This window comes from Erythrolamprus reginae, chromosome Z (assembly GCF_031021105.1).
Source record: "Erythrolamprus reginae isolate rEryReg1 chromosome Z, rEryReg1.hap1, whole genome shotgun sequence".
Classification (NCBI taxonomy): Eukaryota; Metazoa; Chordata; class Lepidosauria; order Squamata; family Dipsadidae; genus Erythrolamprus; species Erythrolamprus reginae.
In genome coordinates, this window is record NC_091963.1 from 90,552,470 (window position 1) to 90,571,920 (window position 19,451).

Here is a 19,451-nt window from a genome sequence, read left to right on the forward strand (position 1 = left end):
CCAATGGCGTTGGACTTCCACCAGGGATCAATGAACATGCGGAGTGAGACGGACCTGTCTTGCCAAAGGTGCCTGGCCCACTTTCTGGAAGGGAAGGAGGAACCATTGAAGATCCTTGGAGTGGCGTTTAGACCAGGGAACAATTGAAAAACAGGAAACCATCTTGCTTAAGAGGGAGGAAAGGAAAGGGAGGTGATCCCTTTGGACTTGAGATGCTAAATCCCTGAGGCTGTTAATTCTGTCTGGGGAAAGGCTGATAGAACTCTCAGGAATCTATGATCGTGCCTAAGTGTAGAATGGAGGTAGAAGGGACAAGGTGACTTTTCTGATAGTTAATGGAAAAGCCATGAACTGACAAGACACTTGCTGTAGTACAGAGGTGAGCCTCGGTTACGGTCTAGGAGGGAGCTAAGACGAGAATATCATCTAAATAATATTGGACTAGGTGAGCAGCTAGAACCAAGAGCACCTTCGTGAAGACATGAGAAGCAGAGGAGAGCCCAAAAGGGAGAGCCTGGTACTGGAAGTGCCTACCCACATAGCAAAAGCGCAGGAATTTGTGGTGTTCTCAGGTGATGGGGATGTGCAGGTAGCCTTCAGTGAGGTCAAGGGAAGCCATGAAGTCCCCTTTTCTGATACAGACCAGAATAGTTTTGAGAGTATGCATTTTACATTTGTAGTAAGCCAAATAGAAATTTAGTTGCTTGAGATCCAAAATTACTTAGAAACTATAAACAAGATTGAATAGAAACCCTGTCCCTGTTGTTCTGGGGGAACTGGTTGAATGGCTCTAATATCTAGTAAATCCAGGGAGAATCCTGGATAGCCTGATCCATTAGGGCCCATTTAGACAACTCCCTGGACGTAGAGCATGGAACAAATGAGGGCAGGGGGAAGAGAGAAATTCAAGATGCAAGCCAAGGGTAATGGTGTCGAGGACCCAGGTATCGATATGGTTTGGGCCCAGATAGGGGCAAACTCAGCTAGCCGCCACCCAATAAGAAAGGAAGAGAGGGTAGGAGGGTTACCACCTACCTCTATGGCCAGCCCCGGAATGGACGCTTGGAGCCTCTAACCCAGGGAGCCTTGTCCTGAGTGGAATGGTATTTGTAACTATACTGATCTGCGCCCCTGAAGTAGGAAAAGAGCTGGTCGGATTACAAAAGGGCTGGCGGAAAATATAGTGATGGTCACTAAGTGGATACTTTGTGTGACGTGGGAAGGATCTTCTTCTTATCCTTGGAGTCTATGAGAAATGGATCAAGAACTTCCCTGAAAAGGAGTTTTCCCTTAAAGGCTGCTGTGGCGAAACACCATTTGTGCTTGATATCAATGGGCCACTGTTTGAGCCAAGTCATCCTCCTGGCTACAATGGCCGAGGCCATGGTCTTGGGTAGTGTACAGTGTAGAGTCTGCGATTAGCTGGCAGGTAGCAAATAGTTAATCCAGAAAAGAGCAATTCTGGCAAAAAAGAGGAAGTAGACGCTCCTTTTATGGCTCAAGCAGCTGACTGGTGGGCCTTCTGGAGCATCTTACTGGTCTATTTTATGATCCTTGGCCTTGAGGAGTTCATCTGCTTCGCTTCACCAGGTAGAGTGGCTGAAGAGTGAAGGGCCAGGATTGGGGTGTCTATGGTTGGAACCTGAAGAAAAGAGAAGAGCTCCGTTGCCACATTAAATAATTTCTTCTCCATGCTAGAGGGGGCGGGACTCACAGCGGGGTTAGAGCATTGTTAAACGACAGTATCTAAAAACAAAGGAGAGGCCAGGACTGTGTCTTGTTCCAGGGTCACTAATTGAAAGAGTGTCTCCACCTGATAGGCAGAGGGTTGAGACTGAGCCGGAGGAATCGTAAGGCCTGCTGCAGTTCAAACCCTGAATAGGATGGTCAAGAACAAATCAGTAGGGAAGAGGGCTGCCGAGGCTGGTTGCAACTGGGCTGGCTCCTCATCTCCAGAAAGTTCCATGGGGATGTCCTCCTAGCTCTCTCTGTCACGGTCCTCGGCATCCTCGTCTGAAGAATCAGAGATGGTCCTGAAGAAGCCGTTGAGGTAAGATTTGAGGAGGAGGAGGTTGAGAAGTCGCCTGCAGACTGGGGGGCAGTCTGCAGAGGCCAAGATTTGTAAATTTGAAGTGTTGATGCATTGTACTGCAGCATCAATCCAATGCTGGAAGGCCATGTAGTCCATTGAGGGAGAGGGAAGAGGACTCCCCCAGAGGAGTCAAAGACACCTGGGGTTCCAAGGGAGGTGGGGAAGCGACTGATAAGAGAGGAGGGACTATCACTACAGTTGGTGAGAGTGGAATAGGCTGGCAAGGCTGAGGCTTCAACAGGTTTTGGTTGGGAAGACCAGCCGGACCCCAGACGCTAGAAGCTAGAGGAGGGGGAGTCTGTGTCCCAGCAGGAGAGGGCTGGTCAGATTCAGGAGGCATCCCTGGAGGAGATAGAGCTCTGGCCACCCTGTCATGTATCTTTTGAAGGGAATGGTCCCTACGTTTCTCAGCTCTAGTGGAAGCTCAGGAGCTATCCCTTAAGTCAGAGGCAAGAGAAATAGTGTCTGTCTCCTCCGGGTGAGACCTAGCGTTCCTTTTGGATTTGTTGCCCAAGTCCTGGGGACAGTAGGGATGACAGAATCAGACATAGTAGAGACAAAGAGAGGGAAAGGAGGAATAGACACTAGAGGCTGCTCCTAAGAGTAGAGAGGCACCTAGACCAAGGTCCTACTCTAATATTCTAAGTAAGGGGAACTACCCTATTCCAGGGAACTCTATCTGTCATCTATCTATCTATCTATCTATCTATCTATCTATCTATCTATCTATCTATCTATCTATCTATCTATCTATCTATCTTTATTAATAATAATATTATTATTTCCATAACAAAGAAGATAGAAGTCAGAAGTTGGATAGGTTGTGCTGCCACATCCTGCTCTTTTGAGGGAGAGTCAGAAAAACTGGGACCAATGGGCGGATCCATTGCTTTTATACCTCTGACTCGGTTCCGCCTCTGACGAGCAAGTACAACCCATCCTGACTGCTGACTCCACCTCTCTATAAAGAATGTCTATGTATTGCAGATTTCCAGTTCAAAAAATTTGTCTTGTGATGCGTACCTGTAGTCCAGAGGTATGAAACTATGGCTCCTTTATGATTTAAACTCCCAAACCTCCTGAGAAAACACAGCTGGCTCAGGAATCTGAGGTGTTGAAGTCCACAAATCATAAAAGGGCCATTGTTTCCCACATCTCTGGGGCCCGCCAACCGACATTGTTTAGTTGACGGGACCCAGAGAAGGCCAACTCTGTGGGACCTAATTGGTCACTGGGATTCGTGCAGCAGAAGACGGTTCCACAGGTATTCTGGTCCGATGCCATGTAGGGCTTTATATGTCATTACCAACACTTTGAATTGTGACCGGAAACTGATCAGCAGCCAATGCAGTCCACGGAGTGTTGGAGAGACATGAGCAAATCTAGGTAGCCCTGCGATGGCTCTCATGGCCATGTTCTGCACAATCTGAAGTTTCTGAACACTCTTCAAAGGTAGCCCCATGTAGAGAGCGTTACAGTAGTCGAACCTCGAGGTGATGAGGGCATGAGTTACTGTGAGAAGTGACTCCCGGTCTAAATAGGGCCACAACTGATGCACCAGACAAACCTGGGCAAACACCCTCCTTGCCACAGCTGAAAGATGGTTCTCTAATGTTAGCTGTGGATCAAGGAGGACGCCCAAGTTGCGGACCCTCTCAGAGGGGATCAGTAATTCTCCCCCCAGGGTAATGGACGGACAGATGGAATTGTCCTTAGGAGGCAAAACCCACAGCCACTCCGTCTTGTCAGGGTTGAGCTTGAGCCTGTTGATACCCATAAAGGATAACATTTTGTTTTGTTAAGTATAAACTTCCCATATCAATTTTGTTTAAAAAGGCATTTTATAAAGGTCACATAGAAAGTACCATGGGCATACTGGTGTTTATTGAAACTGTGATATCTATTCATGTCCTTGAAGAAAACTATCCCAAATAAGTACATTGTTGTATTGATCTGTAAGTTTGCCTTTCCCACCTAGAAATAATTGAGAATTACAAAGAAAAACACCTAACATTTAGATGGTGTCACCTGACACACAGTATTTGGGAGAAATATATTTAGTAGTTTTCCTATTAAAAATAGCAAGTACAGTAATACCTCATGATACGAACTTAATTGGTGCAAGAAGGAGGTTCGTAAGACGAAAGGTTCGTAAGACGAAACATTGTTTCCCATAGGAAACAATGTAAAGTCAAATAATCCGTGCAACCAAAAAAAACCCGGCCAAAAAACGGCTTTCGGCGACTGCTGGGAAGCTGCGCGGCTGTTTTAAAAGGTGACAGCCGGCCTGGGGGGCTTCCCAGCACCCCCCTGAACCCGGGTTTGGGGTTCGGGGGGGGCTGGGAAGCCCCCCAGGCCGGCTGCGACCTTTTAAAAGAGCCGCGCCGCTTCCCATCTGTCTCCTGAAGCCGAACGGCAAAGCCGAACTTCCGCGTTCGGCTTCAGGAGACAGCTGCGAAGAGGCGCGGGTGTTTTAAAAGGTCGCAGCCGGCCTGGGGGGCTTGCCAGCACCCCCCGAACCCCGAACCCGGAAGTTCAGCAAAAGTTCGGGGTTCGGGGGGGTGCTGGCAAGCCCCCCAGGCCGGCTGCGACCTTTTAAAAGAGCCGCGCTGCTTCCCAGCTGTCTCCTGAAGCCGAACGCTAAAGCCGAACTTCCGCGTTCGGCTTCGGGAGACACCTGCGAAGCGGCGCGGGTGTTTTAAAAGGTCGCAGCCGGCCTGGGGGGCTTCCCAGCACCCCCCCGAACCCTGAACCCGGAAGTTCGGCAAAAGTTCGGGGTTCGGGGGTGCTGGCAAGCCCCCCAGGCCGGCTGCGACCTTTTAAAACACCTGCGCCGCTTCCTAGCTGTCTCCTGAAGCCGAACGCTAAAGCCAAACTTCCGCGTTCGGCTTCGGGAGACAGCTGCGAAGCGGCGCGGGTGTTTTAAAAGGTCGCAGCCGGCCTGGGGGGCTTGCCAGCACCCCCCCGAACCCCGAACCCGGAAGTTCGGCAAAAGTTCGGGGTTCGGGAGGGTGCTGGCAAGCCCCCCAGGCCGGCTGCGACCTTTTAAAACACCCGCGCCGCTTCGCAGCTGTCTCCTGAAGCCGAATGCTAAAGCCGAACTTCCACGTTCGGCTTCGGGAGACAGCTGCGAAGCGGCGCGGGTGTTTTAAAAGGTCGCAGCCGGCCTGGGGGGCTTCCCAGCAACCTCCCGAACCGAACCCGGGGTTCAGAAAATTTTTGCCTATTCTTACGAACTTTGTTCGAGTTACGAACCGGCGTTCGGGAGGCTTCTGGGAAGCCCCGCTGCCTGGCTGTTACCTTTTAAAACAGCCGCGCGGCTTCCCAGCAGTCTCCGAACGCCAGTTCGTAACTCGAAAAAAGTTCGTAAGAAGAGGCAAAATTTTTCTGAACCCCGGGTTCGTATCACGAGTTGTTCGTAAGACGAGGGGTTCGTATCTTGAGGTACCACTGTACTGTCTTCAGAATTTTTTTTCAAAAAACAAGGGGACAATCATTTCTATGAAGTTGCCAAAATTGGGAGTTTTGCAGTACTATAGTTACTCTGGTAAAGGAGCTCTATCAGAAATGAGGAATTAAAGAGAAACAAACCAAGCATCAAATGAAAAAGAGAAGAGGAAACATCCTGACACTGGTAAACCTCTGTCCTAGTTATACTGAGGAATTTAGGAAATGTAACTTTCTTTCAATGTTTTTGTTTTGTTAATAAAGTATGCACAATTAAGAAATAGATTTATTCCAATTTAATTATGGTAAAGTAAAAACACTGAAACTAATGGAACAAGTCCATCATGACTATCTTACATGGGTATAGCAACAGCAGTTAGCCTTATATACCACTTTACAATGCTTTACAGCCCTCTCTAAGCAGTTTATAGAATCAGCATATTACCCCCAACAATTACGTTCCTCATTTTACTCACCTCAGAAGGATGGAAGGTGGGGTCAACCTTGAGCCTGGTGAGATTTGAACTTCCAAATTACAGTCATCTGGCAGTCAGCAGAAGTAGCCTGCAGTACTGCATTATAACCACCACAGCTTATACTCTATGAGCTTTACTTTATGGTATACTTTAACCATAATTAAATCTGGTTATAAATCTATTTATGTATACTGAGATATATGGGTTTAATTTTAATAAAATGCGCATTCTAACAAAATATTATAATATTGCAAAGGTTTATTGTTAGTTGCTTCAAGAAATGTTGAAGATGTTACTGAGGTCACGATCCTAGTACCTGGCATTGACCTGCCCAGTAGCATCTTTCTCCCTCTCATCCTCTGTACCAGGCTCTATGACTGGCTGTTCTTCTTCCTTGTCATAAGCCTTCTCTCTAGGACAAAACAAGGCATGCAAGTTGGACAGCTACACAAGTCACATAAGAAATGTAAGGAGATATTTTCAGCAAAATAAAATAAAACTAGAAATGAAGGGGAAAAAATAAACATGGATTATATTTGCTAATAAAATGAGATGCAAAGGAGACTGGTATGAAGCAGATTTGGGACCTCAAACATTCAATTCTCAATCAGTTTCTGGGGATCTTTGTTGCTAAACAGAAATATTGAATAACAAGAAAAGATGATCTGTGTATATAAAATGCCATCCAGGGATGAAGATACAAAGGAACTGAAAAGAACTGAAGATAATTTAAATATTTGTTTCAAGTGACCATGCCTTACTGTCAGTGTCACACATTTTATCTCATTATGGTGTATTTTAGTTGTTATGTCTTTCATTTGCCTATCATTCAAACATGTTTTTAAAATAGTATTTCCTATTATATTGATCCTATATATCATATATTTGGTTTATTTTGTAATTTTCTATTTTGTGTAGGTAGTTTGGTATCCTTTTATTGCATCTGTGTGGTAAGATACATAGTGTTCACTCCTTTTTTAGTGTTTTATACTATTATTGCAGCAATGTGGCCTACATTTGGAGAACTCTTGCTAAATTTCAGATGTTAAGTTATCACTCTTACAGAAAGCTATGATTTAATTCTCTATAACATTGACGGCAAACCTTTTTTTTCCTCAGGTGCTGAAAGAGCATGTGCGCATACTATCATGCATGTGTGAGTGCCCACACCCATAATTCAATGACTGGGAAGGGCGAAAACATCTCCCCCCCACCCCCCTGGAAGCCGGAAATGGCCTGTTTCCCAACTTCTGGTGGGGCCCAGTAGGTTCACGCTTCCCTGGAGCCAGGTGATGGTAAAATCACCCTCCCCCATCTCCCTGGAAGCTCTCTGGAAGCTAGAAACACCCTCCCAGTGTCAAAAATCAGCTGGCCGGCACACACATGCATGTTGAAGCTGAGCTAGGCCAACAGTTCGCGTGCCAGCAAATATGGCTCCGCACGCCACCTGTGGCACCTGTGCCATAGGTTCGCCATCACTGCCCTAGGAATCAATAGCTTGCCTTATTTCATTTCCAATAAATGAAATTTATTGAAACTGAGCAAATAGCATATGGCCAAAATGTTACATAAGTGTTTGTCATTTTCAACAAAATGGATCAGAACTGTGGGTGTGAAGTTATATCAGTCAATTAGAAGTCATGGACATTTGAAAATATAAAAGGCAAAAAGAAACTAGGAACACTTTTTGTTTCTATACCTACTTCTGACTATATTTTTCAGTGCTCTGTCTATGGCCAGACATGAAATTAGGGCTTGAATGAGTGCAGGGGCTAGCAGGGGCTGATAAAGCATTCTTGACACTCTGAATGGAATGCCTCCTGCTTTTCCTACGTTCCAGCCCCCTTCGTTCACTGGAACCAAGACTGGCTCTTCTGTCTTTGCAGGCAATAGGAAGAGGTTCTCCACTATCATCACCATCTTCATGTCTCAATGTCATCTAAAAAAAGAAAAAAGAAAGGCAAAGTGTAGGGAATAATGCATATTGATACACACACGCACACACACACACACACACACACATGTGTGTGGATGTGTTTTGTATCACAAAGACATCTCAAAATGTCTTTTTATGATTGTTCTTTATCAAACCTTTAATAATCTGGATTTTGCAGGACAACAGGAGATTTCAGATGCTTTTTACAAATGTTGAAAAATCAATTTGTCCCTGTAGAAATTCCCAATATAACATATGCTTCATCTTCTACGTGTACACAAGAAAAATGTCCCCTTAACCCTTAGACCAGTGATGGCGAACCAATGGCATGGGTGCCACAGGTGGAATGCAGATTCATATCTGCTGGCACATGACCCATTGCCCTAGCTCAGCTCCAATGTGCATGTGGGTGCCGGCCAGCTGATTTTTGGCACACACAGAGGCTCTGGAAAGGCATTTTTGGCTTCCAGAGACCCTCTGGGAGGATGGGGGAGGCTGTTTATACCCTCCCCCGGCTCCAGGGAAGCCTTTGGAGCCTGGGCAGGGCGAAACACGAACCTACTGGGTCCACCAGAGGTTGGGAAACAGGCCGTTTCCAGCCTCCAGAAGGCCTCCAGAGGTATAAGAAAAATCTGGGGCCTATATTTTAATTACTGTATATACTCGAGTATAAGTAAATTTTTTCAGCACCAAAAATGTGCTGAAAAATCGGACCTTGACTTATTCTCAAGTCACTGATGGTGCTCAGGCGCTGGGATGACCCAAGTGCCAGCAGGGACTCCAGTTCGGAGCAGAGGGCCGCCCGCGGGAGACCGGCGGGCATTGGCGGCTCAGGCGAGTGAGCTGTGCAGGGGCTGTGCAGGGGCCGCCTCTCCCTGTCTGAAGCAAAGGCAGACCCTCCCGAAGCGCTCAGCGAAAGCGCTCTCAGCAAAGCGGCTGCGGTAGGGGCAGGGCAAGTGCCACCTCTCCCCGTCTGAAGCCGCTTTGCTCGGAGCGCCCTTCGCCGACCACTTCGAGAGTGCTTGCCTTTGCTTCAGCCGGGAAGAGGCCCCTGCCGCAGCCAGTCGCCCAAGGCTGGAGAAAGAGCCGGCATGCAGAGCCTTCCCACCCCTCCCTCTCCCCCGGCAGACAAGCCTTGCACCTTCCCTTCCCTGCTGGAAGACCGGCTGCTTCCCCGAGCAGTCTTGGGCGGCTGGAGAGATTTGGAGAAGGCAGCAGGATGGCTGGAACTGGGGATGGCTTAGGCGTCAGGTGGCCAGATGCCCAGGGGGAAATGTCGGCTGGTGCTAAAGGAATAAAGGCAAAATGAAGGGCAAGGGGGAGGGATGCCGTGGCTCTGGGTGCAGGAGACAAATCCCCCACTCAAAATAAGCGAGAAACCTCAGCCTTGCAATTTGGCGGTGGTGGCGACGGTGGGTGCCTTGGGTGTAGACATGACATTCCTGGTGCTGCTGCTTCTCTAAGAAAAGCCACTGGGCCGCCTCAGCAGTTGCTGCCGCTGCCGCATTGTTCCTCCAGGGAATGTCACGTCCAGGCCCCAGGCACCCACCACCACCAGCGCCACCGAATCGCAACCTGGTGGTGATGGGGGTAGGGGCTCCAAGCAGGCAGCAATCACAAAGGAAGGTGACTGTGTCCGTGAAGGCACCTCCCCTGCCCGCTCTGGGATTTCTTGCTGCAATCCCAGCCGCTCAGCTTTTTAAAAAACTGAGCAGCTGGGATTGCAGCAAGGAATTTTTCCAAAAGAAAATTACCAGAGCAGGCAGTGGGGGGTCCTCTAAAACGGCCGGAGCAAGGGGCAGATGGGAGCATGTGGTCCTCAGCAGTCACCCATCTGCCGGGACTTCACTTTCTGCCTGCATTGCACCAAGGCGCCTGCCAGGTGAAAAATCTTTTGCCAGCTAAGCTATGGATCCCACTGAAGAAATTTTTGAGAATACTCAAAATGATTCTTCATTTGTTTTGTAACCTTAAATAAATAAATAAATAATAAATAACAAACAGTACAGTATTGACTGTGTAATTTACCTATGAAAGAAGAAGGAAGAAAGACAGAAAGACAGACATAAAGAAAGAAAGACAGACGGACAGACAGGAAAGGAAGGAGGGAAAATGTTAGGAAGGAAGACAGAAAGAAAGAAAAAGAAGGATGGTAGGAAGGAAAGCAGGCAGGCAGACAGAAAAAGATGGTAGGAAGGAAGAGTGACAGACAAAGAAAGATGGTAGGTAGGTAGGAAGGAAGGAGGACAGACAAAAAAGGAAAGGAGGGAGGGAAGGGACTGAAGAACGAAAGAAAAAGGAAGGAAGGAAGACAGGCAGACAGAAAAAGAAAGGAGGGAGGGAAGAAGGAAAGGAGGGAGGGAAGAAGGAAAGAAGAAAGGAGAGAGAGAGAGAGAGAAAGAAAAAAAAGAAAGACCTATGACCACAATTGAGCCCAAAATTTTGGTTGTTAAGCAAAAGCGTTGTTAAGTGAGAATCACCACATTTTACTCAATCCATGACATTTCCTAGTTCTAACAGTGACGTACAAGCTAGGGAAGTAAATCTGAAGGCATGTGTAATGTTTTAGTTATGGTTAAATGTGTGGTGGAAAGTGGACTCTGGGTTTGTTTTTCCTATCACAGTAAGTGAGGTTGTATGTATATAATTTTAAAAGAGCGCTCTCTCGCTCTCTCTGTATATACACATACAGTTTACCGTATATACTCGAGTATAAGCCGACCCGAGTATAAGCCGAGGCACCAATTTTTGCCACAAAAACTGGGAAAACGTATTGACCCGAGTATAAGCCGAGGTTAGAAAATGCAGTGGCTACTGGTAACTTATAAAAATGGAAAACAATAAAATTACATTAATTGAGACATGTTTTAGAATATTTATTTTAAAGAAAACCAGTAAACTAGCTCTGTAAATTTAAAAGAGGGTAAACAAATTAACAATATTAACAATAAATTAAAAAGTAAAAAAAGTAGCCCGATCAGGAACAAAGCTAAAACCTAAGAGTTAAAATCCTTCAAAACTGGATTCCTTCTCATCATTAATTGGATTTACATTATTGTTCTGTTTTTATATATGCTGTGAGCCACCCTGAGTCCTTGGAGAGGGATTGCATACAAATCCAATTAAATAAACAAACAAACAAACAAACAAACAAACAAACAAATAAGTGTATCCAAAGAAGAGCTTCAGCATTAGCTGCTGTGAGGTTATCAGCATAGAAAACCAAATAGATAGATAGATAGATAGATAGATAGATAGATAGATAGATAGATAGATATAGATAGAAAGATAGATAGACAGACAGACAGACAGAAAAATAGATAGATAGATAGATAGATAGATAGATAGATAGATAGATAGATATAGATATAGATAGAAAGATAGATAGACAGACAGACAGATAGAAAAATAGATAGATAGATAGATAGATAGATAGATAGATAGAAATAGATACAGATAGATAGATAGATAGATAGAAAGAAAAATAGTTAGATAGAAAAATAGATAGAAATAGATACAGATAGATAGATAGATGATAGATAGATAGATAGAAAGATAGACAGACAGATAGAAAAATAGATAGATAGATAGATAGATAGATAGAAAGAAATAGATACAGATAGATAGATAGATAGATAGATAGAAAAATAGATAGATAGAAAAATAGATAGATAGAAAGATAGACAGATAGAAAAAGAATTCCTGTCTAGCTCTGCCTCATAACACATTATTAGATCCTATCCAAGCAAGGACAGCAACTACCACAAAATACCATTTTTTAAACAGTTTAAATCCTTTCAAAGGAGGGGGAGGAGAATCTGACAGCAGGGGGCCTTTTTAATCCGACTCACCATTGCAAATGGCTGCCTTCTTTGCTTGAGCCAGGGAGAGGAACTACGGCATGCAAGAGGGGACAAAAGCTGGTGCCTCCTCGCTCTGGTTCAAGCAATGGCGCCCTCGTGTGGTGACTTTGTCAATGACCCGAGTATAAGCCGAGGCTGTGTTTTTCAGCCCATTTTTGGGGCTAAAAAACTCGGCTTATACTCGAGTATATACGGTATATAGTAGATAATGTATGGTATATTTTTGTATGCCTGTGTGTAATATGTATGTACATATATGGCATATATTGTATACATAGAATTAAATAGTATATTTTGGATGTTCAGTAATAGTAAATAGGGAAATTGTATTTCTTTGAGGCAAGGAGAGGCCAAGTACCCTAACCCTAACCCAAACCAGCGGGAGCAGCGGGGGATTGAGGTAAATACTTGCATTTTTTTTGCCTATACCTGTCTTTGGGCGACATATACCTGTTTATCCTCTTTTAAACTTACAGAGCTAGTTTACTGGTTTTCTTTGAAATAAATATTCTAAAACATTTAATGTACTGATGTGTCAACTGATGTAATTTTATTGGTTTCCATTTTTATAAGTTACCAGTAGCCACTGCATTTTCCATCCTTGACATACTCGAGTCAATAAATTTTCCCAGTTTTTCTGACAAAAGTAGGTGCCTCGGCTTATAATCGGGTCGACTTATACTCAAGTATAAGAACTCTTTAGCCTATTTTGTCATTGTTTTCAATAACAGGCCTCTCCTGGCAATTCTGAGAAAGGGAAAAGCAATGCCAGTGTCTTCTAGGAAATATTTTATGCAGAAGTTTATACAGTGATTGTAGACGTGTAGTTAGAACAAACCAAGGAACATTGGAACCCTTCACACAGATGGCTGGAATAAAACAAGGATGTGTACTATCACCATTATTGTTTATCACCTACATTTACAGCATGAGCAAAGAAGTTAAGCCCAAGAATGGTCCTTCCTGAAATAGTTGTTGGGTTCTTCTCCCACCTCCACTGAGCCATTTTGGGATTTGAGCCTAAGAGTTCCAGGCGCCTCGACCAGAAGCTGCTACGAGCGGCATTTCACCTTCCCTCCCAGGCAAAAAGATGCCGGGGAGAGGGGAATGCCTTCTGCCTGGGAAGTCCGGCCCCATCATCCCAGAATGCCGGCATCTTTTTGCCTGGGAGGGAAGGTAAAATGCCGCTCGTAGCAGCTGCTACGAGCGGCATTTCACCTTCCCTCCCAGGCAAAAAGATGCCGGGGAGAGGGGAACGCCTTCCGCCTGGGAAGTCCGGCCCCATCATCCCAGAATGCCGGCATCTTTTTGCCTGGGAGGGAAAGTGAAATGCCGCTCGTAGCAGCTGCTACGAGCGGCATTTCACCTTCCCTCCCAGGCAAAAAGATGCCGGGGAGAAGGGAACGCCTTCCGCCTGGGAAGTCCGGCACCATCATCTCAGAATGCCGGCATCTTTTTGCCTGGGAGGGAAGGTGAAATGCCGCTCGTAGCAGCTGCTACGAGCGGCATTTCACCTTCCCTCCCAGGCAAAAAGATGCCGGGGAGAGGGGAACGCCTTCCGCCTGGGAAGTCCGGCCCTATCATCCCAGAATGCCGGCATCTTTTTGCCTGGGAGGGAAAGTGAAATGCCGGCGGCTCTAGCAGCTGCTACGAGCGGCATTTCACATTCCCTCCCAGGCAAAAAGATGCGTGCGGCTATTTTAAAACGGAAGTCCGGCCCCATCATCTCAGAATGCCGGCATCTTTTTGCCTGGGAGGGAAGGTGAAATGCCGCTCGTAGCAGCTGCTACGAGCGGCATTTCACCTTCCCTCCCAGGCAAAAAGATGCCGGGGAGAGGGGAATGCCTTCCGCCTGGGATGTCCGGCCCCATCATCCCAGAATGCCGGCATCTTTTTGCCTGGGAGGGAAGGTGAAATGCCGGCGGCTCTAGCAGCTGCTACGAGCGGCATTTCACATTCCTTCCCAGGCAAAAAGATGCGTGCGGCTATTTTAAAACGGAAGTCCGGCCCCATCATCTCAGAATGCCGGCATCTTTTTGCCTGGGAGGGAAGGTGAAATGCCGCTCGTAGCAGCTGCTACGAGCGGCATTTCACCTTCCCTCCCAGGCAAAAAGATGCCGGGGAGAGGGGAATGCCTTCCGCCTGGGATGTCCGGCCCCATCATCCCAGAATGCCGGCATCTTTTTGCCTGGGAGGGAAGGTGAAATGCCGGCGGCTCTAGCAGCTGCTACGAGCGGCATTTGACTTTCCCTCCCAGGCAAAAAGATGCCGGCATTCTGGGATGATGGGGCCGGACTTCCCAGACGGAAGGCGTGCCCCTCTCCCTGGCATCTTTTTGCCTGGGAGGGAAGGTGAAATGTCGGCGGCTCTAGCAGCTGCTACGAGAGGCATTTCACAGCCGGGCTGGGGGGCTTCCCAGCAACCTCCCGAACCCCGAACTTCCGCGTTCGGCTTCGGGAGGCTCCTAGAAAGCCGTGCGGCTATTTTAAAAGGTGACAGCCGGGCTGGGGGGCTTCCCAGCACCCCCCCGAACCCCGAACTTTTGCCGAACTTCCGGGTTCGGGGTTCTGGGGGGTGCTGGGAAGCCCCCCAGCCCGGTGGTCACCTTTTAAAACAGCCAGGCGGCTTCCCAGGAGCCTCCGAACGCCGAACCCGGAAGTTCGGGTTTGGCGTTCGTAACTCGAAAAACGTTCGTAAGAAGAGGCAAATTTTTTTTGAACCCCGGGTTCGTATCACGAGTTGTTCGTAAGACGAGGGGTTCGTATCTTGAGGTACCACTGTACTTTTCTTCCAAAGTTATGAAATATTCCCAAGCTGTAAAGGAGGACATTTTATATTACCTCATAAATGTTGAATTGCTCTACTAAGTCCAAATCTGATCCTTTCTTGTTCAGATACTTCCGAGAAATAATTTCCATCCCCAGCTCTTCTAGACAGTCAATAACATCATAAAAAGAATCTTGATCTGGCAAGCCAGATAATGTCTGAAAATAAAAATGGAATTATTTCAATTTTTGTTCTGGAGACCATAAAGTGCGACTTAAGGGTCAGTCCTATGCTTTGCTTGATATATGCCACCAATGTCTTTTGGAGTAATTTTGCAGAATGGAAAGTTAATGGGATGATATAAATCAGGTGTCCCCAACCTTTCAGATCCCAGGGACCACTAAATTCATAATTTTAAATCCTGTGGACCACTAATATGATGTGCCTAATGACCAGTTGGGTGGATGTGGCTAAGTGATCATGTGACAGTGTGGTCGTGGCCAACTCAATGCCACTCATGTTGAGGTTCTCACTGGCCTCTACTTGCCCTCCGTCTTCCACTCTTTGTCTGCTCACCTGGCCTCCTTAGGAAACTGCTGTTGAAGATAAGCAGCACCACAAGAAAGAATTGGCAAAATAGCTGACTCAGTTCAAATTGGATCTGGCAGAGAAAAGGTCTCAGCAGAAGTACCTCACTGAGTACTATGAGCATAGGCTTTGCAAGCAGAGGGAAGACCAGTGGGAATGCAAGGCCAGGTATCAGTGCCTGGAGGCTAAGCCAGCTGAGATGGTCAGCCAGTTCCAGGCCATGATGTAGTCCCACTGGAACAAGGCCCTCTGCTTTTTTGCTACCAGTGGTACTTCCCTCCTGCCTTCACCCAAAGCCCTGGCACCAGGAGGCTGAAGCAGACTCCAAGTTGGAATTTTTGCCCCCCTTCTGACCCACACAAGAAGACTCCGAAGGGAGAGACTCTCTGCAGAAACACAAGCCATAGTTTGAGCGCCCCTGATTTAATGCAATATGAAAAATGCTACTATTTTTTCTGTGGACCATCAAAATTTTATCATGGACCACCAGTGGTCCGTAGACCATCAGTTGGGGACTGCTGATATAAATAATAGGAAAAGTATATTTCAATATGTAAGAAATTGAATATACAATTGAAGTCAACTTGTTTAAAAAGGTTTGATTGACAGTCAGATTGAAAAATTATAACTTTGTTTTTCACATATACCCACAATGGAAGAATTGATAGTGAAATTAATGGAGTATGAGGATAAGGCAAAATTGACTACTTTGTTGGCTATTATTTATTTAATTTGGTTTCCACTTGAAAACCACTCATTTTTTTAAAACATTCGAAGCTAAAACAAAAAAAACTGAATTTTAACTCTCAGTTTTGATAATAGTGATGGTGATAGAAGTATTGTTTGTTATGTCTTACTGTAGTTCAAATGACATTGGTTTTTATATTTTTATCCTATCGAAAAAAGTTAAAAGTTATCTTTTTCTATAGATTTTTCTTTTTTGTTTGCAGGCCCCAATTTTTCTTTCATTCTCCCTTTTCCTTTTAAACTTTTTCTTCACCATCACCAACTAAAAAACCTGGCAGTTGTGATTTTACATTATGTATATAAAAATAATAAAATAATAAATAAAAATGATAATGAATTATATAACTATATGTTTGTTATAATAATATCATAATTTAATAATACCATACTATATCATATATAATAATATAATCCAGTTTAAACATCTGGCTAGCGGTATGACCAACCCTAAATAATTCTATGGGAAATAAATAAAACTAATGCTATATAGAATTATTTAATAATAACTAACAACAAAAGGCCACAATGCTTAGATCCACATATATAAAGGCACCACCTTGATATGTTGTGTGTCTTGCATGCTGTGAGGAAAGTGAGAGCTATCCCAGAATGTCAACCACAATAGACAAGTCTCAAAGAAAAGCTAAAGAAGTGTTTCTTCCAATCAAGCCATGAAGTAGAGTGATGGGAAGAAAAAAAACCTAGATACTAACTAATGTTTGTCCAGCCTATTTGAAGAGGACCTTGACATCTAACAGGTTGTGCGCTGTCCCTGATGTGTCTGCAGGTGCTTCTAGATAAAAGCTAGGAAATATAGGAAATATACCCAGGATCAGCCATAAAGGATTCAAATTCCTATACACTAACACTCACAGTTTAGGGAACGAACAGTGTGAACTTGAAGTACTAGTACACAAGAGCAGGTATAATATACGGTAGTTGCTATTACTGAATATTGGTGGGGTGAAATTCATGACAAAGATGAAATGATTCAAAATATTAAAGGAAATAGATCTAACAAAAGAGGAGGTGGTGTTGTATTATATGTAGGAGATCATTACATCTCTACAGAAATATACAAAACCAAGGATTAAAACCTCCTAGAATGCATATGGGTCAATATAAAAGAAAAAAAAGAGACTAAGCAAAAGAAATAGCTTAAAGTTATGAAAACCAATCAACACACATATATAGGAAACACACCACAGTAGTAATGGGAGACTTTTAAACTATCTCAAAGACAAACTGCATCAAGTGGGGGATTGATCAGGTTCCTACTAATCTGGCTAATAACTTTGTCATCCAAAAGATAGAGGAGGGAACTAAAGGAAAAGCTGTACTGGACCCAGTTCTCACTAACAAAGAGTGACTGAAGTTGCCAATACTTTGGATGAGAGTGACCACATCATATTGAAATTCAATATCATGAAGTCATAAGCAATAAAATAAAATACAATCAGTGTCTTAAACTTTAAAAGAACTGATTTCAACAAACTTAGAGATAGCTTGGGAAAGTTTCCAGGATGAAAATCTTAAAAGAGGAAAACAACTCAAAAAGCTTGGAAAACTCTGAAAAAGATTATCATATAATTGAAAAAGAAAATATCCAAGAAGAAACCAGCATGGCTGCACAAAAATTTATATGATAAACTGAAAGACAAAAAGGATAAATACAAAAAATGGAAAGAGATATGTGAAACTAAGACAGAGCACCATCAAATAGCCGGAAAATGCAAATATGAAGTCAGGAAAATTAAGGCTCAGAATAAAGTAAGATCTACAACAAATATCATTTCAGACTTAACAATTAGATTTGGAAGAACTTGGAGACAGCAGACAGAAAATTATAAAACAAAAGATCTGCATATGAAAATAGAATGATTGTGGTAAAAGAAAGCAAAGTAATAGGCACCTTGGATGTAATCTCAAAATAACTATTGCATCACTTGAACACCACTAGCACTGATGACATCACTATCAGCCATTTGCAAAAATCAGGTTTATTTAGAACAGCTTACAGCCTGCAACAATACCTTTAACATCATCAAATATCAACATCAAAGGTCTTTGGGAAAGACTTGATAGGTAGATAAAAATGCCAAATCCTGTCTAAACATTTGGTTGATTGTACCATAAGAATAACTAATAATAAAAGGTCATCCTGCTTGGATCTGTACATACATTACACCAATATATCACAACATCCTAGGTCAGGGGTTGGCAATCTTAAATATTCAAAAAGCCATTTGGAACAGTTTCCTACAGAAAAGAAAACATTGGGAGCCACAAAACTCTTTTGATATCTAAAATGAGATAACACTGCATATCTAATTTATTTATCTTTATGGTATGTATAAAAAACTAGTGTGTTGCATTTATGAAAGCAATGACTTGCTACAGAGGAAACACATTTGTATTTCTGCATGCAAAATAAATGCCCTGTTTCCTCCCATGAGATTCCTAGAGAGGCCCCACAGAGGCTTCTCCCCCACCTTTTCCGGCCCCGTTTCCTCTCAGGAGATTCCTAGAGAGGCCCCATGGAGGCTTCTCCCTGGCTTTTCCGGTTACAGTTTTGGAGGCTCGGGTTTATAAGTGGAAAATGGTTCTTGAGAAGAGGCAAAAAAACCTTGAACACCCGGTTCTTATCTAGATAAGATTGTAAGTAGAGGCGTTCTTAGGTAGAGGTACCACTGTAGTTATGTACTCCAAAACAAGTGGAGCACCACCTGAATACCACCATCACTGAAAATATCACCATCAGTCAATTGCAAAACACAGGATTACTTGGAATATTTATGAATTGTGATGCCTTTAACACCATCAAAAAAGAACACCTGCCTATTCCAGCTCCTTAAGAAAGTCTCAATAGATTGAAATAATGTCAAATCCTGTCTAAATATCTAGCTGAATGTGTGTCTAATTTTTTAAAATGGCAAAGACCTGCAAATAGATGTTGAATAAATGTGGCAAAATAAAGCAAACACATTACCATTGACCACAGGTATCAAAACTCTAAAGTTACTTGAACATGTTTAGCATTGACAAAATCAGTATAAATCAATTGCAAAAAAGCAGTTTCACATGGAACACCTTATATCTTGCAATGATATCTTGCCCCGGGTATACGGAGAGGGGTGGCATATAAATCTAATTAATTAATTAATTAATTAATTAAGAAACTTTATCATATAACATCTTCCTATTATTATTATTTATTTTTATTAATTTGACTTCTATGCCGCCCAATCCTGTGGGCCTACCCAATTCCTAAAGTACTCAATAGATTGATAAAATGCCAAATTCATTTAAAATATATGATCAACGGATTAATCAGTTTGATTAATTGATTAATCAATTGATTAAGCCAATTGATCTGATTGATTAATCAATTGATTAAGCCTGAGTCTGCGAGGATGACCTACAAATCTAATAAATAATAATAAATAATAAATACATAAACAATCATAATAAAAAGTTTTTAATTTTAAGAGAATAAGAGTTGGAAGGAACGTGCAGGTTTTCTAGTCTAACCCCCT

General features: G+C 43.9%; 1 protein-coding gene across 4 annotated transcripts in view; it reads right to left on the reverse strand.

Moving 5' to 3' along the window:
* FHOD3 (formin homology 2 domain containing 3) overlaps nt 1-19,451 on the reverse strand; it is a 363,967-nt gene that overhangs the window by 166,151 nt on the left and 178,365 nt on the right. For 2 of the 4 annotated variants that reach the window (XM_070728907.1, XM_070728905.1), the window contains exons 9-11: nt 14,655-14,798; nt 7,719-7,954; nt 6,332-6,427 (exon numbers count right to left, since the gene is read on the reverse strand). In XM_070728907.1, the coding sequence (XP_070585008.1) occupies nt 6,332-6,427; nt 7,719-7,954; nt 14,655-14,798 (476 nt within the window). The remainder of the gene's footprint in view (nt 1-6,331; nt 6,428-7,718; nt 7,955-14,654; nt 14,799-19,451) is intronic. The other 2 variants (XM_070728908.1, XM_070728906.1) reach the window with 1 other exon arrangement.